Genomic DNA, 22,817 nt, shown 5'->3' with positions numbered 1-22,817 from the left:
CCAATCTATGGTTCCTCCTTCGGTGATGTCATAAATTGATACAACATCTTCCTAACTTGGAAAAGAATTCTAGTTCTTGAGATTATATATGAGAAGTATAACTTGGGAGTCTTGGATACATAATTTTAATAGTAGAATAACAGATAAGCAGACAAATGTGTGCTTGTGCAGACGGTCACCCTAGAATTTAACATTTACTATGAAATAATACACTACATCACTACATATGCTATAATCAATTGAAAATTTAAAAGAAAAAAATTTACTGAAAAGGTGGGGACATTAGTATTTGAGGAAAACATACCAGAAAACACAAAAACACAAATGAGCTCCTACAATAATCCACAGTATCACCAAACTGTCTGTTGGACAAAAAAGAACAAGCAAATGCACACTATATTTCATTTCAAGTCATCAGAGATACAAAGGTATTTATTACCTGCATTATTGGCAATCGAAAGATTCCTCAGGTGCTTTGTCTTCTGAACCCGAATCCAACTACAGCCTTGCACCTCAATGACTTCAATTTTTGGGCATTTCATGGAAAATGAGCAATTTCCCAAGCCGTCGAAGTCTAGCTTACACTGCTCCAGATGTGGCAACTCAATTGAAACAACAATTCCTTCGCAACCAAGCAACACCAGTTTGGTCAGATTAGGACAGGCCCGAAGCACAGTTGACAATGCAGGATCCTCCAACCTTGCACCAACAATTTCAAGGTTCTTGAGATTCAGGAATACATCCCACTCGGGGGAACAAGTCATCAAGACTCCCCAAAGCTTTAAAGACTCCAAACTCTTTGCAGCAGTTAAACAATCCAATTTCGAAGGACAATCATTACAGACCTCTTGCTCAGCAAGATTGTCCATCCGAAGCTTAAGATACCTAAGCGAGGGGCCTGTTACGGCCAACCATGAAGCAAGCCCAGCACTCGAAAATGGGCTATACACAACAAGAGTTTCTAATCGTTCAATCAGAGAAATCATCTTCAATACAATGTCATCAGGAGTGTCACTGCCTGTGAGATTGTCAAAAGAGTTCCTAGGAAAGTAAAGGCTCCGAAGATATGGAAGTGAGTCCTTCCATCGCTTCGATATACAATTGCAAAGTGCGACATCTTGGGCATTATTCATATATGACAATACGTATTGAACAATAGCATTCGGGAGAGACTCTATTATGTGAGAACAACAATCAAATGGGTAACAGTCATTATCAAAACAACGGTGAAGAACTGAAGATTGAATTCATAGGATGAGCCATCAAATTAAGAAAGGAAGACATACCACCTCGTCGAACTCTCACACGAAATCGAGCCCAGTTAGTCCGATTCGATCATCAGCGATTCAACCAAACGCAATCTCAAGGAATTCAGTTTCTTACCCTCATAAAATCATTCTAGCAAAAACGCTTCAAGCTCCTAAATTCAGCTCCTAACCTTGAAGCCAAAACCATGAAATTCAGTTCCTAACTGGCTCGATTCAACAATTCAGACGAAACCCAAAACAAATATTAGTAAACGGATCGAAACCCATCTCATGTGTGTGGCGGATTCATAAACTGAAAAATTGGGGGAAAAATTTCTCACCGTGTAAAAAGAATTCCGAGATTTAGGAGTTTTGGAGAGGTGGGGGATTCCAAGATGTGGTCAACTCGTCGAACACCATCGTCGAGAGAGTAGATCTTAGATACATGCGACGACGATTGAATGTTATTTGGGTCTGGGGGTTGAGTTTGCTATCGTACTCGGAGCCCTATTCTTGAGATCCGGATCTGCCGATCATAGTTGAATTTGGAATTTGGGATCGGCATCAGGTGATCTTCAACGAAAGAAAAAATGTCTCTTTCTTATGGTGTTTTAATTTTAGGCCAAAACGATTTTCTGTGTATTCTTATCTCACCCTGATTTTTGTGTATATTGGTATCACAACACGCACTGATTTTTGTGTGCATTCTTATCACACTGATTTTTGTGTATATTTTTATAACACACTGATTTTTGTGTGTATTCTTATTACAACACACACTGATTTTTGTTTGTATTCTTATCACACACTGATTTTTGTGTGTATTGTTAATTTAATGATTGTGTGTGGACCCACGTATAATCATTTCACACAGTTGATTGTGTGAGTTAGTATCTCACACAGATTTATGATAGTTAGTGTGCGGAATATGGATTTTCTCAACCCTAGTGTCCGAAAATACACTTGCCTTGAAAGACTACACGCCTACAGAACTCAGTGGGTGTACGTCGCAACAAAACCAATAGTTCAAGGAACAAGTATGGCTAACACGTGACCATCCCAAGCAAATTTGCGGAGGAAAGGCCCAATTAACTCGGCTACATCAAAACAACCCAATTAACTCGGCTACTGTCTACCCATCCACGGATCCACCCGTCACTGCAGAAAGCTAGTAAAATTGTTTGTTAGCTACATGTTTGGAGTTTGGATGTAAATTAAGGGTGTGAATGATATTAAGCTACCGTACAATTTGGTGCAGCTATTTGTAAATGCCAAACCTCGCCGTATATTGTTTGACATTTCAAATACGAATGATTGGGGTGGCAAAACTTAGTATATGCTCTATTTCACTGTGAGGGAAAACAATTGTTGGCACATATTCATCAATCTAAATTTGTTAATCACAGAAAGATAGAATCATCTGTAGGCTAGAAGGAGCATTCCAGTTGTATTTTTACAAGTGAAGAATTGATTTTGTTTGTTTTCCTTACAATTCTAAGTCGATTGAGTCTCATTCTTCATAGGTTGTAGATCAGACGTACGTACATAACTTGTGTTTACTGCTTGCTGAAAGAGCACTGTACATTACTGTTTCAAAAAGTAAACACTTCTGTAATTGGAGCAAGCCTAATCCACACAAAAATAAATTCCACAAGAATCTATAACATTGCATGAGAAGTACAAAAGCTACAACATGAATTAACGATTCAACTCACTTCCTAGCTCATACAACATGAATTAACGATCTGCACTATGATTCGAGCCACAATATTTCTCATCACTATGAATTGTAATTAATCACATAGTTGCTCAAGTTTTGTATCAGTAGTAATATGGGCACATACCACCAATGTCCAATGGTAACAATCTCCTAAAAATGATATCACAATCAGTCAATACTCCCAGAAGTCCCAGGAGATGTGTAAGTCCCAGAAATCTGAATCCTCAGAAACTCCAACTCCATCTCCAGCTGAAAATTCCTCTCCCTCTCATTTTCCAACTCCACTCTCATCCTCTCAATCACTTGCCCCATCTGCTCCTCCCTACTCATCACCACCTCTCCCCCTATTACTTCCTCCCCACGCAACAAACCCATCAGCGTCACCACATTGCTCCTCTGCTCCTCCAAACTCCTCATAAACGCCGTCAGCCCTCCCACCATCACCTCCCTATCCATTACGCCCCCACTAACACTCCTCTCCACACCGGAGATCGAGCTCCGATTCGACTCCATCGACTCATGATCCCCCGGTGACGAGCTCACACTCACACACGACTCCTGCGTCTCGCTCAACGCCGGAAAGAACCTCTCCCCGCCGCTCGGAAACACCGGGTGGAGATCAAGCCCGTCCTCGTTGAAATTCCAGCCGCTAATCCTCCGACTCCTAACCCTCTCCCTCGGCTCATCATCATCATCATCATCATCACTATCCTCAGTAGTCTCATTTTCCTCTTTCTTGCTGAACACGCCACCCGAAACCCTAAACCGCTCCTCCACGCTAGGCAGCCCAGTGAGTAGAGTCTTCGCCAGGTAATCCACTCCTTTACAGTTCTTGAAGAACGAGTGCTTTAGAAGCTTCTCGGCGCTGGGCCGCTTATTCGGGTCCTGGTCCAAACACAGGCCCACCAAGTCCTTGAAGCTCTTGGAGAATTTCTTGCTCTGGTTCGAGTTCGAGTTCGAGTTCTTGACGCCGCGGTTCTCGTAATCCGAGAAGTTGAAGCGTTTCGTGATTTTCATGAGAAGCGACTTCGACGGAGGTAAGTGCGATAAAGGCGGGCCGCCGTGGGCGAGCTCGAGGGCGGTGATGCCCAGGGACCAGATGTCGGCCTTGACGCCGTAGCCGTTGTGGGAGTGGACGACTTCGGGGGCCATCCAGTAAGGAGTGCCGGCCACGTCACTGAGGCGGAAGGACGACGTGTCGTAGACGGAGGCGGAGACGCCGAAGTCGGCGAGTTTGACGGAGCCATCGGAGTCGATGAGGATGTTGCCGGCTTTGACGTCGCGGTGCAGGTGGCCCTGGTCGTGGAGGTAGGAGAGGGCGAGGAGGGTGTGGTGGAGGACGACGGCGATGGAGGGCTCGGGGACGCCGGAGGGGAAGGCGGAGGAGATGACGGACTGGAGGGAGCCGGCGACGACCCAGAGGCGGCGGCCGACAGTGAAGGAGCAGTGGGCGGAGAGGATGTTGGGGTGGGAGAGGAGGGAGAGGGTCTTGGTCTCGCGGCGGAGGCAGTCGTCGTCGTCGGAGGAGCGGTCGAGGTCGATGGACTTGATGGCGACGAAGGAGGAGGTGGCGGAGGGGCAAAGGGCTTTGTAGACGACGGCGCCGGCGCCGGAGCCGATCTCGGCGAGGAGTTGGTAGGCGGAGGAGTTGAGGGGGAAGTGGGGCTTGGTGGTGGTGGTGGTGGTGGTTCTGGAATCTTCGGGAGAAGCCATTGGAAGGGTTTGGGTTTCTTCTTCTCCCCAAGAAGAAGTCGGTTGGGGTTTTAAACTTTTAATTATGAATTAGGGAGAAAAAGGTAAATTAGGATTTTAGAGAGAGAGAGAGGAACGGTAATCTTGTGAAGCGGCGGTGAGTGCATGTGAGTGGGCTACTCTGTTTTTTAGCTTTTTGATTACTGAAGAGGAGAGGAGCTGACGCGTGTCGGTTTTGTTGGCTGTAAAGGATTTGATTAGTGTTAAGCTGTAACGGTTTAGTGTACCCAACTAGCTTAAGGGTAATCTCTGTAACTAACTAGATTAGGGGGTGTTCTCTCTACTGGTCTAAGCATTACTGAGCGGTACGTGTGATATCATTAGTGTTTTAAAACGCTAAGGCGTACCTCAAGGCGTTTTTTCGCGAGTATAGAGTCTTAAGGTGTAAGGCGTAAAAAGCGTAACCCTTGCGACATAAAAATAATAAATAAACTTATTTAAGTGTAACTATTATTCTTATACATATTACTTGAAGAATAGCTTATAAAACACAACAATTGTCATGCATGCATATATTAAGTAAAGTAGCAAAAGTCTAGATCCGTACAATTCAAAAAGTTTACCAGCATAACTTGATCTACTGTAAGCCCCGAAATTATTGACGAGTTAAGTTGAGATCGTATGGTGATTATTTTACAATCTCGGTGATTAATTCAGTAAATGCTCGAGAATATTATTTGTGAGTTTCGATTAAGTGAATCTGTTGATCGAAGAGCATGATATTAAAGTATACGTTACGACGAGAACGTATAAATTTTCGGAGAATTTTCTGGGTTCCAAAGTTATTATAATAAGGTTTGGAAATATAAGGAATGTATTTGGAAAATGGGAATTAGTTACGGTGCGATCTTAGCCGTAGAAATTGATTCATTAAATCCTAGCCATTGGATAAGTAAATTGGCTATGATTAATATTGGAAAGAAAAATAAAAAGCTTCATTTTATCCCAAAAACAGATTGAGCTCCCGAGTCCCGACCTCATTCCTCTGCAACCCCACGACCGCGCGACTTCTCGACATGATTCCGCTGCCGTCAGGCCGTGTCCGGCCAGTGCACCAGTCGCGTTGTGACCTCCTCCTCTCCGCCGTCCTCCCCATGTCATGCCTCGACCTACCGCCGCCGGAGAAAGGAGAATCGAAGAGGGGAAGCATCGACTGTTCCAGGTTTTCTTCCGGCGAATTTGCAGCGTTTTCCGACGTCTCTGACCACCGATTGGGTTGTTCCCGGTATAGATTCTCATCTCCACTTCGTGATCTACGTGTTTGTGTTCTTAGTTTATCGAATTGATGAAGTTTTAATCTCTTTGGGTTCTGTGATGCGGCTCCTCTCCTTTTTTTGCGTCTTGGTGCACGTTTTTTGCACTTTTTGCGGCTTAGTGGAACGCTTTTCGATCAGCTTGAAGAGAACTAACGATTTTTTTCCAATCGGAAAACCTAAATCAGACTAGATATGTGTTGGAGTTACGAAGGCTGAACGTTAATTGGACTAATAAACCAACCGACCTGTAAATGTTGGAATATAATTGAGACGGATGAAGGATGGAGAACAAATTTTTAATTTTGTAATTGATAGACATTTGGACGACTAAAGATGCCGAAAGTATCATTACATGTACCAGCATTATATGTTAAGCCTTATTCACACTGAAATCGATCATGAGACTATTTCACGGAGATTTAGAAATGTGAATAATTCAGCTAGTACTGGGTTTAGAGACGGAAAACACATGCCTTCTTTGTTATTTGGGCAGTACACTACTATTGGGATGATGTATCTTAACATCGAGCATAAACTAACCTTACAAGAGTAAAGGTAATATTGGTAATGACATAACAGTAAGTGCTAGTACAAAATGAAGCAACACATGCTACGACGGAAGCCATGTTAAAGGGCAGTGAAGAGTGAAGACAGTGGCCGACGAGAAAGGGTTGATGTTTGGAAATCAAATACACTTATACACCTAGCTAATGTAACGCTAAAGTGGAATTAAGATTGAAGTTAAATGACACACCTATTTGCTGGGAAGAAAAAAAAACTTTGTTGCTGACTCTGAAAGAAAATAGGCAGGTTAAATAACCTTGCTATACATGAAAAAAGTTGAACCCGAAACGCTAAATATGATGCAAACTGCAGCAGACAATAAGGTGACTGATGGTGGGATGCGACCATTGTCTTTCCTTATTAGCATTCCTTCTACAATAGGGTAATTCATAACTACCAAATAAAATGGTATGAAAGACTTGAATGAACAACTTCTCCAACTCCCCATGCAGAAATATCACTCTGGCAATGCCCACGCATAGGGAAGCCATGTTCAATATAACCAGTGAAGCCAATGGAACAAGATAGATGGCTGAGGTCTGGAAATCAAATACCCCAGCGTTGTAACGCTTGAGTTGCTCAACGTCATCAACTTTATTTGCTATAGAGAAAATTACTTCACCCAGACCAATTTTCTTCATAAAAACATCAAGAACACCATAAAATGTAACTGCATTCATCATCCATATTCTTTGCTCATATATCCAATGTTGTAATGATTCTCCAGTGCTGAGGACCTCGTATAAATGTCTCGAAAGCGATGAGAGGAATACAAAGGAGAATATCCAAAAATAAGAATTTGAGACCTGCAAATTAGTGTGTTGATTGTGATTTCTTGTGGTTGGATTTTGGAGGAGATCGGAGGAGGGGAGGAGGAATGAAGGAGGGAGGTACTGCCGCCTAGGGCGGCGCGTGAGGGGAGATGGGGTGGTTATGAGGCGGCCTGAGGCCGTAGGAGGGTGGAAGAAAAGAAATGAGAGGTTTTGGGGCGGCGGTGGCTTGCTACGCGCCGGTTTTAGAGTTGGCGCGTGGGTCCCACGCGTTGCCACAGTGAGTGGCGCGTGAGCGCTACGCGTGGTCGCTGGAGGTGGCGCGTGTACCCCACGCGTCGTCACCTGCGGCGGCGCGTGAACAGTGATTTCAAAACATTAATTTTGTAAAATTTATTTTTACGTACGGTAAACATGAACATTGATTTCAAAACAGTATATTTGTAAAATTTATTTTTACGTATGGTAAATGTAAAAGTGATTTACGTACAGTAAATGTGAATTTATTTTACGTACGGTAATTGTCAATGTAAATTACGTACAGTAAATGTAAAAGTAATTTCGGAAGGACAAATCGTAATTATTATTTACTGAGACAGTATTTACGATTGAATAGTATACATGAATACGTAATTAATATGTATTTGTACAGTAATACGTGAATAGTAATTTTATTAACAGTAACTTCGTAAAACCAGAAAATTTATGAATAGTAAAACATTATTACTGTTTCAGCATTTAAGGTTTTACGTAACGATCCTAAATTCACTTCTTAGCTATTCTAGGTGATCGATACTTCAAGTAAAGGATCCACATTCGGAATCATGGAAATTACGCTCAGGATTATAAGGTGAGTAAAATCTCAAAGTGACGAATCTACGCTTGCGGAGATTCATGATTGCGCTTATTTAAAATGAATGAACTATGATATGTATAAGATATAGTGGATTATGTATGTGTATAATTGGTAAAATAGGTACATATATACGGTTTGCTATATTATATACTTTCAATAATTCCGTTTGCGAATAAGTTCATTTGGTGTTGAGATTTCTTATTGAGCATGTTGATTCGATTTGTACAATATAATGTGATGATTGTTGTACGTGGTTTTAAGTTTTAACATCAAGTTTTGTTAAAATATTTTTGTCTTCGGACGTGTTTCTTGTCTTGGACGTGTTTTTCTGTCTTCGGACGTGTTGGCATGTCGGAACCTAGTATTGGCCGGGCGAAAATTACGATACAGTTAGAGCTCTAGTCTGTCTGCCGGGGTACTGCATAAGAGATAACAGATGAGTTATCGGCTTATGAGTACCCATATTTTGGATATTGGGTAGCAGGTGGTTCCCCAATGTCGGTGGTGTACTATCATGAGGGGTAACAGAGGTGTACCAGCGCTTAGGAGTACCCGTATTATAAATGCATTTGGGTAAACAGAGGGGTGCCCAATTTCTCATGAGCATATACATCTTCATATATTTAGACAACCAGATAGGGCGTCTAATGACTCATGAGTGCATTTATGATTGATGTTGTAATAACCCTATTTTTCAAAACAATATTTGGTTTGATTCGAATTCTATAAAGTTGTGAAATTCAATTAAAATGAATTTAATTGTTTGCGACTTTCCGAAACGGAAACGGAAACGGAAACGTCCTCGGAACGTTTAATTAGAAAAAACGTTACGTTTCCGAACGAATATATCGACTTTTATTCCGTCAGTCGGTTGCGAAAACTTCCTTCACGAAAGTTGTAGGGCTCGTTGATACGAGTTCGTGGATAAGTGACGTGTTTTAATCGGACGTTGTACGTAAAAATTATTAACGATTGAAGTTAGTTTCCGATTTAGAAAGGGGTATAAAAGGAAAACTTATCAGTTTAGGGTTTCCAAAATTGGAAACCCCTCACTCTCTCTCCTCTCTCCCCAAACCCGCGCCTCCCTCTCGTCTCTCTCTCTTCCCTCGAGCTCTCTCCCTCCGAACGAAGTCTCCATCGGCGATCTTGGCATCCAGGCTGCCGTGGTCTTCACCGCCTAGCACAGGAGCACCGCACCGCACTTCTCTACAAACCCCGAGGTTGACGCATCTCCTCGAGACGTCGTGAGCCTCCGCGCTCCAACCCGAGGCTGCAAGCTTCATCGCCACCGTCGAGCACCATCGGCGACACGAGGGCACGGAGCAGAGCATCACGACGCCGGTCCTCGCCCTTGGAGCCCTCTGCTATCGACTTAGGGGCAAAAATCGCGTGATTCAAGTCCTCCCCGAGGAATCGAAGCTCCACCAACGATCCGAGCTCTTCCGACGCCAAATCGGAGTTCTTAGCTTCGATTAAGGTATGAATCGATGTAATTGATGGATTGGTTGTGGATTTTTGATTGTTTTGGTTTGATTTGGTGGAGATCGGGGGGGAGGAGGTAGGAGAGGGTACCGCCGCCTTAGGCGGTGCTTGTAGGTGCGTGGAGGGAGTAGGAGGCGGCGTGAGGCCGTAGGGAGGAGAGGGGAAGGAAGGGGAGAGATTTGAGGCGGCGGTGGCGTCATACGCGCCTTGATTGGTGTCGGCGCGTGGGCCCCACGCGCTGCCAAAGTGAGGGGTGGGTGAGCGCCACGCGCGGTCGCCGGTGAGTGGCGCGTGTACCCCACGCGCCGCCACGTGCGGCAGTGCGTGAACAGTAACTCCGACACAGTAAATTGTAAGATTTTATTTTTTACATACGGTGAATGTAAAAGTAATTTACGTACGGTAAAAGTAAATTTTATTTACATATGGTAAATGTAAATGTAAATTACTTTCAGTAAATGTAAAAAGTAATTTCAGAAGGGTAATTCAGCAATTATTATTTACTGAGACAGTATTTACATTTGAATAGTATTCGTACGTAGAGAAATACATAAACAGTATTACTCGTACATGAATACGTAATGGATGTGTATTTGTACAGTAATACATGAATAGTAAACACATGAATAGTAGATAGTGAATAGTACTCAGTGAACAGTAAATTCGTAAAACCAGAAATTGCTGAACAGTAACAGATTATTACTGTTTCGTCATTTAATGGTTTACGAAACGTTTCTAAATTCTTTTCTTATATTTTCAAGGTGATCGATAAATCAAGGAAATGAATTATCTTCGGAAATTGTGGAATTACGCTCGAGTTGATAAGGTGAGTAAAATCTCACATATTTACGAATCTACCCTTGCGGAGATTCAAGATTTTTGCAAGAGATTTTAATATTGAATTATGACACGTATACGATTGTTTTAAATGTTGGGTAACGGGTGGTTACCCAATATCGGCGGTGTACTACGTGAGGGGTAACAGATGTGTACCAGCGTTCATTAGTACCCGTATTATAAATATTTTTGGGTAACCAGAACGGTTGTCCGATTTCTCATGAGCACTTTCATTTCATATATTTTTGGGACAACCAGATGAGCCGTCCATTGACTCTTGAGGACATTTATATTTGTTGATTGTGATTTTTCGTATATATTGATATGCGAATTATATTTTCATTTTACTCATACGAGCTATAAGCTTACCGGGTTTGTGTTTACAATCCCGGTGCACCAATTCGATGGTGTAGGGGATAATTCTGCAGGTGTTGACTAGTGGAGATTGAGAGACGACTCCGGAGTCTCGAAGTTATTCATTATCCTGCTTGTGGTGTGGTTTTCATTTCAGAATTGTGTGTGAGAATTTGTGAGGACTTATTGGTGAGTTTTGTGAGAGATTGTGAGGATTATTACATGTCCATTTTATGTAATGCTTAATTATAAATTTGATTTGTAATAATTGGTTTTCTGAGTTGTATTGAGAACTCAGTGATGATCCGCTGTGCATTTAAAATGATTTCGATTCGTTGAGATTGTTTTGGTGTTTTAACGACTTTGAAATTTTGAGTTTTTTTTATGCTCGAAATTTTAGGGTTGTTACAGATGTTTTGGTGGATTTTAGTATATATTTTTATGCTAGTTATATTGTTGTTTTACTCATACGAGCTACAAAGCTTACCGGGTTTTTGTTTACAATCTCGGTGCACCTATTCGATGGTGTATGAGATAATTTTGCAGGTGTGGATTAACGGAATCGACGGACAACTCCGAAGACCTTGAAGTTGTTACATTTTATCTCGTGGTGAGGATTTTACATTTCCATTTGATATAATGTTGAATTATAAATTTGGTTTGTAATAATCGATTTGACTGAGTTCTATTTTGAACTCAGTAATGATCCGCTGTGACCTTAAAATGATTTCGATTTATTGAGATCGTTTTAGAGTTTTTCATGACTACGAAATTTGAGTTTCATACTCGAAATATTGGGGTCGTGACAGAGACTATAAATAGTAACTCCGTAAGTGTAAGATGGTGACTAAGGGCAAAATAGTAAATACCAAACACTAGGGGGCAAAACCGTCATTTCACATAATTGTAAAATGTGAAAAGGGTAACCTTCTCTTGGTAAAAACCAGGGATTCCACCCTTACAACTCCAATCAAGGATTCCGAATTGGAATCCGATTTCTAGGCATCCAAATTCAACATGCATAACCACAAAACTCTAGGAGCTTTAAACTACAAGAGTCGGAGAAGAAGAGGAAGAATTACTACCTCTATGAATTGAAAGAAAAGGCCACGACAAGCTGCTATCCCCCACCTCAAATCCGAGACGCTGCTCTTGCGCTACTTCTCCTATCCTCATCAACCGATCACATACCGATCGCCGGAGAGGGGAAGGACATACGGTGGTGTTAATGCAGAAAAATGGAAACTGAGATTTGGTTCTAATTCGAGAAATTGAAAGGGGAATATGACTGGGTATGAAGAATAAGTGTGAGACTTACCAAGTCGGAAGCTGGAAAGCTCGCTGAAGCCTTGATTCTTACTGGTGAGCTCGAAGGAACACAATATGTCCAATTTCGACTTGACAAAGATCGGCTCAAATCTCACATGCAATGACTGGGTTGTGTAGAGCTTGTCAAGGAGGAGAGAATGGCGGTAATGGTATGTCCTGACGTGGCCGGACGGCGGTGGCGCGGTCGGTCAAAGGTCGTAGTTTTTGGGTTTCTCTCTTTCAAACAGAGAGAACATATAGAGGGACGCCAGGGAGAGCCACATAAGAAGAAAGAAAAGAGAGAAGAAAAAGAAAAGGAGAGAGATGTTTGTGTGTGGGAGAACTCACCCTAGTCTCTCATTTTACTTTAAAATCAACAGCGAAGATCAAATGATGGAAATTAAGGGCTGAGATTTAAAAATGTAAAAAGTGCAATTTCTAAAAATGCGAATGAAGTAATCGTAAATACGTAAAAAATTAACCAAGCGTAGAAACAATATTCTGCGAATACCCCCACGCTCGTGACGACGCGTAATTTAACGCAAAAATGATAAACCAAAAATTTGATACTCATAACTTCGACTTAAGTAATCAGCTAATTCGATAATCGTTAAGGTACTCGTAACTTTGATTTTATACTTAAAATATGAACAGTTCAGGTTCGGCAGAATTCAATTTGTCCATTGTTTTTTATTAGTTCGATACCTTCACGATAATCGAATTGGTTGAAATTTTGTGAAGATGATCTATACGTTATTACCTAGATATTAGAGGATAGAGATATGAAAATTCAATCAAAAAGTTGGTTAAAATGAAAACTTGTACCATAAAAATAATTAAAGACCTCCTTACGGGTAAAACTATGTATATATGTATATATAACCACTGAAGTCATATGGTACTATATATTCGTATGAACTACGTACAAATAAGACTAGCAAGAATACATAACTACGTACTAACTAGAATGCATAAATTGAACAAGCATGCAAGAGCTAGTACTAGCTAGTAATTAAGTCTGATGTCTCTTAATTTTGAACCAATTTGGATGAGGGTCTATAATGTAGGAAAAGAAAGCCGACTACTCGACTAGAATCATGACCTTTTAACAACTTAGACTAGTACGCATATCTTAATGTAAATTGAAATTCGAAAATCACCCCGATACTTTTCGTCGGTTCCTCCACTTTCGGGCTTCGGAGGTTAGTAAAATTGACTGACATACTGATCGATGACATATAGCTATCTGGCTATCTCTAGTTTTGCTAGAAAGAAAACATTATATATTGACTCTAAAGAAACAACGGAGCAGGTTAATAAACCTTGCTACATGAAAATAAATGAACCCAAAACGCAGAAAATGATGCAAACTATAGCTGACAATACGGTGACTGATGCTGGAATGCGACCATTATCTTTCCGTATTAGCATTCCTTCAATGATAGGATAATTGACCACCACTGCATAAAATGGAATGAAGACTTGTATAAACAACTTCTCCAACTCCCCCAGAAAGATCACTCTGGCAATGCCCGCACAGAAGGAAGCCATGCTCAAGATAACCAGGGAAGCCAACGGAACAAGAAAGATGATTGAGGTTCGGAAATCAAATACTCCCGCGTTATAGCGCTTGAGTTGCTCCAAGTCGTCAACTTTATTTGTTGGGAAGAAACTAGCTTCCCTCAAACCAAATTTCTTCATTAAAGCATCAAGACTACCATAGAAGTTAGATGTAACAGATTTCATCATCCATATTCTTTGCTCGTAAATCCAGTGTTGTAATGGTAGTCCTGTTGTGAGAACCTCGGATAAGTTTCTCGAAACATATGAGATGAATACGAATGAATATATCCAGAAGTACGAACTTGAGACCTGCAGAAACATTAAGAAAAGTGATATGATCACCGGCCATGTTTGAATCTTCTTTAACCATGATAGTAATTAATGTTCCAACTCTTAACTTCTTAAGTAGTGCTCCAACGTATATATTTACCTCAGGGTACAGGGAAATGCCGTTAAGTAGTAGGCAAAGCTGAGGTATAGTTCCAAGGCACCAGAGCGAGAAGAAATGGGAAATAGGGAAAATTGCTGCCCATGCATAGCACATACATTCAAGGAAAGGCATTTTAAACAGGCCAAATATAAGAGGGCAGTATTTTAGATGCCAACATCAACCAACCCAGAACTCCACCTCGTCCCTTGGACCAAAAAATCATTCAAATTAGTAGTGCCACTGCCCAAAAACTGAGGCCTTGGTGGATCGCAATACACTGAATTCCAACCCTTGCAATGCAAGCTAGCGAACCCAGTGAAATAATCTTCCACAACAGACGCGTATAAGAAACCAGCCTGCCATAGATTGAAGAAAACAGTATGTTAGTTATACTTCGTTTCTTAATGAAGCTAGATTGCTCAACTTTCATCAGTTGTAGAATTCACCTCTTCACCCCATTTGGTGCCATCTTCATAGGTACAAGACGCTAGATTTTGGGTCTCAGCTAGCACTGCCATTTTCATATCAGGCTTGTAGTTTCCAAGCAGGGATTTTATGAACTCATTTGATGGACCAATAGGCTGTCTAAATTCCATAAGATCTTTTTTATCTACACAAAATTTTTTCGAGCAAAGCAAAAGTAAGTAACATAGAACACGTACAGAAGTGACAGAACCAACATGCACCATTAAAAGTATAATCAAAAATACGATATCGGTAAAACTTCACAGTGAGTAGATCTGCGGGTAACGAAAGTGACAACACAGGTTTGTGATTAACCATTTATCGAGTGGTTTGCAGTTGTTCAATAGAATAATGACTGCTTAGTAATCAAACCAGTATACATACCATTCTTTAGGGATCTTCCATACAACGACAACCTCTTGATATAATAGCCAGTACCGCACACGCATGGCCCTTGAAGTCCATCAAAACCTTGCCATAGCACCTATACGTTCAACAACAACTTACTAGTCAAAGACGAAATCTAGCTAGGGTTTTGGCTGATTTGATAATATATACTACCATATTCATACCGAAAAAATCGATCTCATCTGGCTGTCGTAGATGTCATTATTACTGATGTTGTGAAATTTCTGAGGGAATTGAACTAGTGCTAGCGAGGGTGAGAGCTTGGGATCAAGGTGGAAACACATTGCCTGACGTGCCGAACTTGGATCATTGCAATACATGTCACAATCAAGGCCTAATATGAAGGGGGAATTACTGATAACACCAGAGACCCGGAGCTGCAAATTGTGTTTTGCATCCCATATCAATCCAGGAAATCAAAATAAATATCACGTATATGTGTTATATATAAGAAGAAAGGGAGATGTGTGCATACAAGAACATTGAGAGCTCCAGCCTTAAAATGATGGGCATGAGAAGGTCTTTTCTCTCGAGAAACGTAAACAAGGAGAGGCATCCACTACTACAAATCTCCCCAATAGCACCCCTTGACTTGCAACCAATGTGCCATCAGTGCCAATATACTACCATTCTACACTGATATTAATTATCAGTGGGTTTTTTTTGCATGCCACTGATGATCGGTGTGTATGACACACACTAGATGAAAAATAATACTATCTTAATCCCTAAAACAGTGTTAAGGGTTACAAACTTGTAAATTATGCATGTTGTGGACCGACACACATGCTTTTATTAGCTTTGTTGATATCTTCTAGCCGTCGGATCAATGAAAAATTGATCCAACGCTTTAGACACAATCCCCCTTTCCTCTTCTCTCTCTATATTCAGACTCAAACAAGATTGTTTATTCCTTAGATAGTGTTAGTGGTGTCAAATTGCCCAGACACGCCTCTTTTTTCTAGAACGCTCCCCACGCGCCTAACTCAAATTATCTCTAGTGCTCTTCTCCTCTCGTCCAACTGCGCTGCGTCGTCGATATTGGCCCGCGGCCAAGCCGATGTACGATTTGCGTGGTCGGACGGGAATGCTCTAGTGTTGTTGTGGATGTATTTGTGGTCCTTAGTTTCAAATCGTAGATTAGATCTTCAGTTTTTTCCTCCTCCACTTTAGATGGTTTCTACATCGAAGGAATTGGCATTGTAGGATGATAGATCGGAGCTGGGTTTGCTACGAAAATGGTGTGAAGCCCCACGGTGATCGGTGTTCGGCTTGGCGTTGGTGGTTCAACGGAGAGGCTCACGGGAAAGTTCAGATGCCAAGGTTTTCACTTGATTTTGTCTCCGATCTAGAGGGTTGGTGGGTGAGCGGTGGGAATCGTAGCTTTGCGCCACCGGTAGAAGACCGATCCCAACAGTGTTTCGAATGGTACGGCGGCATCTCAGCGAAGGATAGCTTTGATGGAATGGCGGTGCCGATTTTGCCGTTCGGCAGACTATTCGTCATCGGATTGGATGCAGCAGTCGTTGGGAAATGGGAGGGCAGAGCAGGGATATGTTACTTTGACTTCTTGGTTTGACCCTTCTCTTCTCTGTTTTTAAAATATGAGTTCATGGCATTTAAACTTTCTGTCTTGAGTTTTAGATTTGTTGTTAAATGTGAGATTGTGTGTTTTTATACGTATTTATAATAATACGGGTTGTGAATTTGATCTGAGATATTGAGGTTGTTATTCTCGCGCGTGCAGGAGATTGTCAAATGACTACTAATGGAGAACTTGCTTCTACAAACCCACTTCCAAACCCCTCTCCTCTAAGAAATGCCAAATTCTTTCAGGTAGATATCTGATCATTTAATTTGATTGAAGTTTTCAAGTTTGATATTAATGGTGTATACTGATGGCTGGGGAATATGAGAATCTTGATGGCTCAGAAGGTGCTAGAATTTGGATCTATCATTTACAAACAAGCACCTATGTAATCACAAATTTCCTTGATTGTATGTAGGTTGAAATGGTAGCAGATGATATGAATCTAGGAACATGTACCCTTCTCCTCACTGGATATGTGCGAGCTCGTAGTCTTTCTGTAAATCAACTGGTAACTAGCTGACCCAATGACTTGCCTTTGGTCACATGAAGTGGCATTTGTCTTATTTTCGTTTATTTCGGGTTCATGTTTCTGGTGCAGGGGATTCCTAGTTGGGTAAAATGGAAATTCTGAAGGATCCTTGTCCTTTAAATGTAAGAAAAGAGTAGGAGTCATGGATGCAGTGGTATGGGCTGTTCCATGTTGTAGTTAGCAGTAGATGCTTCTATATAATTTTCTTATTTTGCCATTGAATGGGTTTTGTAGAATCGTTTGGCCCAGTGGTAATGTAGATATTCTACAGTTTCATTATATGTAATTCTTATCTGTTGCTAGATAATTTGAAAAAAGAGTTTAACTTTTTCTTCATTGAACTTCAGGTATTCTGAATATGTTGCTATTTGCTTTGAAAGAGTTTGTCCATATCAAAGAAGGATAGCATCTGGGAAGGCACAGTTTTATTTCCACATGTATTTTTATGGATGTAATATGAACTTTCAGTAGCTTAATTTGTTGTGTATTGTAGAATAAAGTTTAGATACTGAATGTGAATGAAGGGGTGCAAATACTAATACTAGTAATTGCCTTTTTTTTAATCCAGTTTAATGAGTTTGCCACTGATATCAGTATGTTCAAAAGCCACTGATATCAGTGTGATATCAGTCTGACATGAATATGCCTTGGTTGAAGTTATCACACTGATGTTTTATTAGTGTGAATTTGCCCATTAGCACCTCTTATAGAGGGCACTGATAGTTTTTTAGTGGCTTCACAGGTGCTATTGCCATTACACACTGATATCAGTATCCTTTGCTCCCAATAGATACTAATTTGCATCAGTGTGCATTGGGGACCTTTTTAGTAGTGATCTTTTCTCCTTCATTTTCTTCAAATGCATGAATACTAGTATTTTCTCGTATCACCTGCATGCAGAACATCTAAATTAATTCATAGCATGGATTCTTTTGTTTTTAAATTAATTTTTATTATTTCTTTTGACTCTATATGTTGACGGTTCGATTCTACGTACTTTCAAACCAGTAAAAATGTAACATGTATTGATAACATGTTAAATATGGAATTACTCCAGTAGAAGAGTGAAAGAAATAAGCTCAATCGGAACGGTAGGTAGCTAGATATATATGTGTACTATCTAATTAATTTGTGTATAATACCGGTAAAATTCTTAGATACATCATTGTAAAAAAGAACAAGAAAAGGAAATATCGATACAAATTTGTTGAAAAGTTCAGTATGGAAAAATTAGTGACAAAGTTGTCACAAAAAGTAGTGAAAAATTGTTGATACATCTACCAACAATTATTGGCAGATTAGTGATCGATACATATAGTGTATCTATGGCCGGATGCCCGAATTTGTTATATTTTAGTGTATCCCTTCTCTTTAATAAATTTTAATACCTCAATCACTGCAGAATGATTTCGGCGCTTACTGCTCCCAGTGTCACCAAGCTTTGCATATTGTCGCACTCTTTCCTTAAGAACCTCGTATCTTTCCTGCAACAGAATTCAGCAACCATATCAGCTCTAATTTTAATAAGGAAAATATTTTAGCGGCATAATATGTCGTCAGATCCGGTGCCGCAATCTCACGTGGCATGTCAAGTCACCTTGTAATATTAGCAATTATAATAATCACAAAATGTCATTTTTAAATGAAAATACAATCTTATCCTTGTTAATCCAACAACTCTAGATTATTATAAAAAATTATAGTTCTTTTTTATATCATTTATTTTTTTCAAAATACTTTCAAAATGTAATAAAAAAATACGATATATACAAAGTATGCTTAAAATATATAAATATATGTGCGTATGTGTGCGCGCGGGCGATATATATATATATATATATATGCGTGTGTGGTGCCTACATGGTAATTGTATTAATTAATTATAACCATTAATTAATATAAATGCAACTTAATTAAATAAGAAAGTCATGAATCTGGACATATTTGTCACTAGAAAGATTATCATCAACATAATTGTATTAATAATTAAGATATGTACTCTAGGAAAAATAACATTTGTTACCTTACATATCCCCTTAAATAAATTATACCCTAACAAAAGAATATTCACCTTCAGAAAAAAAACCTAAAAAATCTTACCAAAAGGTTTCGTCTAAATATAAATGTTGTAGTTACGTACCTACCTTACATCGTCTAAAATTTAAAAAAAAATATTTTATACATATATATATATATTAAAATATATTTTGTGCATATATATATATATATTTCGTGCGTGCACACATATATTTCAAGCATATTTTTGTAAATTTTAATTTTTTAAATTGTATTTTAGAAGTATTATTGTGATGAAAAAAAAGAAATGATAAAAAGAACAAAAAACTATATTTATAATAATTTAAAACCGTTTAATTAACAAAAATATGATTATCTTTTTATTTAAAATAATATTTTTATATAATTTTAATTATTGATGTGGTAATGTAACATAGCATGTCACTTAGGATTGTGACGCCGGATTTTATGTCATATAGCACTCCTCTGTTAATAACTTGCATGTACGTCTGTAACAAAATTAAATTGGATCCAATTGGTCATGCTTAGAAGTAAATTATGACCTGTACAATTTGTCTCTCTTGCATGAATTCAGTACCCCCCAAATCACCATCTTCGGTCTCATCTTCTGCTGATGCGAAGTACGCTTTAGGAGACCCGCATTTGATCTTATACCGCTTACAAAATGGAATCCACCGCTTTGCAAACGTCCAAGCCTCTCTCATTCCATTCAGAGTCACATCAGCACCGCCATCATCTGATAAATACACGTGAAGCTTCTCGGGTGGATAGTCCAGAGCCATGGCTGATATTACAGTGTTCATCACCTCCAAGGTTGGCTCCTTCTCCGGATCAGCGGTGCAAACGAACACGTCGACTGCAGGAAGTTTGTCATCTTCCGGCAACCTCTCAGGAAACACAGTACGAGTGACTGGTCTCCAATAAAATGCCTGGCTAAGAAGCCATTGGAATGAAAGGACGAGCTCGGCCACAAAGACAATCAGCCATGGTAAGATGGGTGTTCTGGTTTCATGGAAGAAGAAAGAGGCTCTATAGTAAAGCAAGAATGATAAAGCGACGGAGTGTATGAGTGTATACGTTCGGTTAATGAAGGTTGTGAGCTTGTTGACATGGCAGAGATGCATAGGGGGACTTGTGCTTTGATCCATAGCTTATCTAACTATTTAATGAGTGTGGTTTTGAGCTTGGTGACCACCTCTCTTCTCCACTAGTCCTTATAAAGAAGCAGCAAAGAGCTATAGACCCATAGTTGAGGAAATGAGACGTCATTTCCTATATGTTTCTCGGATGGAAATATAAAATGATGATTGTCTTAAAATGTGACAGAGAGCAAGCCGTAAATCAAGTTGATTCTAATTTCCTGCATGGTCCCAGATCCTAAGACATGAGTACATGACTTAACGCGCGTCAATCGCTTTTTCTGTTGTGAAATCTTATTCTTAGAATTACAATTCTATCACAACTCGATGGCCCATATCTATATCATTGGTTCGTATAAGATGTAATTATTTCTTAATTATTTTTTATTTCACCCCTGCAATGGGCTCTATTGATTCTGATCTCTTTTGCTTTCTTTTTTATCGGAGCAAAGTTTAAGAAGGCGTGGTGTCAATCCGCAAGAAGAAATGGCGTCGCCGGCGTCGAATCGAGGAGAAATGACGAAAATCCGGACGGATTTTCTGTCCGAACATCCGTAGTTGAGATTTTCTGTATATATATGACTTTATTACTTTATTATGCATGTATTCATGTAACTATCTATATGTATATATGTCTTATTGCCATCGAAAACTTTAAGGACTGACGGAGTCACGGTTATGTTATGTGCTATAGTACCTCACATGATAGCTAGTATATTAGTATTGGAATAGCGGGCTTGTCAAAATCCTTTATCTTTATGTCGGTATTCAATGTTGTGTTCTAGGTTTTTCAGAATTAGTCACTAGCAGTCACCAAGGTCGATATATTTTTTGGTAATGTAACGTCGATACTTTTGTTTATTTGCGATAGTCGATTACGTCTCATATGCATGATATATTTTAATAAGCCAACTGTGCTGACAAGATTGCTATTCATATATATATATATGATATATTCAACCTCTGACAATTCTACATTTGTATTCCTTCGAAAAGATAAAAACCTCTAGACATTCTTAACCAAAAAAAGATAGTAGCTAGTCGATCAATAAGAGATATCCCGTGGACTAGGTCGATTGGCAGTAATACAATTCGCGTCATTGCATGCGTGGTGCCCAAATGAGTAAACGTGAGGTCTTCAATAGTCGATTACCTAGCGAGAGACATGTTAAAATTTGTTGATGCATGCTTGTTGGAATCAAATAGAAGTTGAACTCTACTTACATGGAAGGTTCTTGTTTGATTGTTTTCGATAGTTCAGCCTTTAAAGGATGTCGTGATCAGCATTCAATTTGAGAAAGTATAGTGAATCTACGGTGGACAGCATCGATCAGTCAGAATGGTTGGTTTGGAAAAAAAAAATCATTAGTGGCCGGCAAGGTTAAGGGATAATATAACTTACGATCCCAGCGAACGAATTAATAAGGTGGTGAAAGTTGATAGGTTTTAATGGTTCGGTTTTAGACTAAAATTGAAAATTAAATTGAACTTTTTATTCGGTTCAGTTTAGTTTAGTTCATAGTTTTCTGACGATTCAAACTGAAAACTGAACTGAACTAGTTTTTATTTTTATTTTTTTTAGTTTTTTTTTCTAATCTTTGTTTTAAAAAATCTGTTAACATAACTATTACAAATAAGGATCATAAACTTCTAAGGTCCAAATTAAATTACATTTCAAGTTAAAATTGTAGCACAACCAGGAGTATTAGTAGAAGTTGCTTTCCTCTTCAATTTCTTCACTGTAAAATGTTGCTTTCCTCTTCAAAGTAGTGTCCGAATAATATCTTGCAAAAGTCATAGTAGCATTTTAATTACTCAATGATTAGTGATATAGATTCAATATATGAAACCAACCAAACATAACATTTCATCCAAAGTTGCGGTATACACTCAGTAAACCAAACATTACAAACCAAGCAAGATAAATACGATATATGAGAAATGAGAAAGATGGTTGTATATTCACTCTCAACAGATAGTTAGTTGCATATACAAGACATCTTTGTTAGACATATATTAAATTTGTAGGTGATTACTGCTGGGGATAAATAATTTTTCTGGGTTAAGACTTGCAACAATGATCATAGTAAATAATATGAACAAAATAACAAACATAACTTCTGTTTGATAGCTTTTGTTTCAAGCAATAAAATAACAAATATAGCTTTTGTTTCATCATCAACATCAGCAAAAACAATTTGCAAGGTCTGCTCTTTCGTAAATTTTTGGAAAGCAGACTCCCATATTTATTCTCTTTAGTACCACATCTTAAAACCTCATAATGGTAAGGAAGAAGGACTAGCAGATGAATACTAAAAAATTAATCAATGATACAAAAGGTCAATTATTTCTTACTTCCTAACAAAATTGATGAAGAATATATATAATATTCATGATGAAGCTGGATGAAAATTTTAGGGTTGGAGCCTCATTGACTAACCAGAAGACTTGAAAAGCGACAAAGCAAATAACAACTACTATCTCCCGGAAACTTCTATGTGGTGAGGAA

General features: G+C 39.4%; 2 protein-coding genes, 1 long non-coding RNA gene and 1 pseudogene across 5 annotated transcripts; 1 reads left to right on the top strand and 3 right to left on the bottom strand.

Annotated features, from left to right (window-relative positions):
• Positions 1 to 401: 401 nt before the first annotated feature.
• Positions 402 to 1,455, bottom strand: LOC126790958 (F-box protein At1g10780-like). The gene is made up of 2 exons (XM_050517345.1): positions 1,410 to 1,455; positions 402 to 1,234 (listed from the first exon to the last, which is right to left on the bottom strand). The coding sequence occupies exons 1-2, from the start codon at positions 1,453 to 1,455 to the stop codon at positions 402 to 404; spliced, it is 879 nt and encodes a 292-aa protein (XP_050373302.1).
• Positions 1,456 to 3,122: 1,667 nt separating this feature from the next.
• On the bottom strand, positions 3,123 to 4,680 carry LOC126790942 (serine/threonine-protein kinase BLUS1). Its single transcript, XM_050517322.1, has one exon. It carries the CDS (start codon positions 4,678 to 4,680, stop codon positions 3,136 to 3,138), a length of 1,545 nt encoding a protein of 514 aa, XP_050373279.1. The 3' UTR covers positions 3,123 to 3,135.
• An 8,663-nt stretch (positions 4,681 to 13,343) lies between these two features.
• On the bottom strand, positions 13,344 to 20,317 carry LOC126790216 (cellulose synthase-like protein G2; annotated as a pseudogene).
• On the top strand, positions 15,960 to 17,620 carry LOC126790217 (uncharacterized). 3 transcript variants are annotated; one of them, XR_007671703.1, is made up of 5 exons: positions 15,960 to 16,585; positions 16,760 to 16,848; positions 17,019 to 17,111; positions 17,202 to 17,254; positions 17,480 to 17,620. It is a non-coding gene; the product is annotated as an uncharacterized LOC126790217 (long non-coding RNA). The 3 variants fall into 3 exon arrangements; XR_007671702.1 differs by having other exon boundaries at positions 17,202 to 17,286; positions 17,480 to 17,567; XR_007671701.1 differs by having other exon boundaries at positions 17,202 to 17,554.
• Positions 20,318 to 22,817: the final 2,500 nt, after the last annotated feature.

The sequence above is a fragment of the Argentina anserina genome, chromosome 4 (genome assembly GCF_933775445.1).
Source record: "Argentina anserina chromosome 4, drPotAnse1.1, whole genome shotgun sequence".
Classification (NCBI taxonomy): Eukaryota; Viridiplantae; Streptophyta; class Magnoliopsida; order Rosales; family Rosaceae; genus Argentina; species Argentina anserina.
This window is presented reverse-complemented; position numbering and strand designations above follow the sequence as displayed.

Excerpts from the sequence above, each read along its gene's own strand:
- LOC126790942 (XM_050517322.1), bottom strand. The coding sequence starts at position 4,680 with ATGGCTTCTCCCGAAGATTCCAGAACCACCACCACCACCACCACCAAG.
- LOC126790958 (XM_050517345.1), bottom strand. The coding sequence starts at position 1,455 with ATGGTTTTGGCTTCAAGGTTAGGAGCTGAATTTAGGAGCTTGAAGC. Across the intron at positions 1,235-1,409 it reads TGAATTTAGGAGCTTGAAGC|TTCTTCACCGTTGTTTTGAT; the intron begins GTTTTTGCTAGA and ends TTCAATCTTCAG.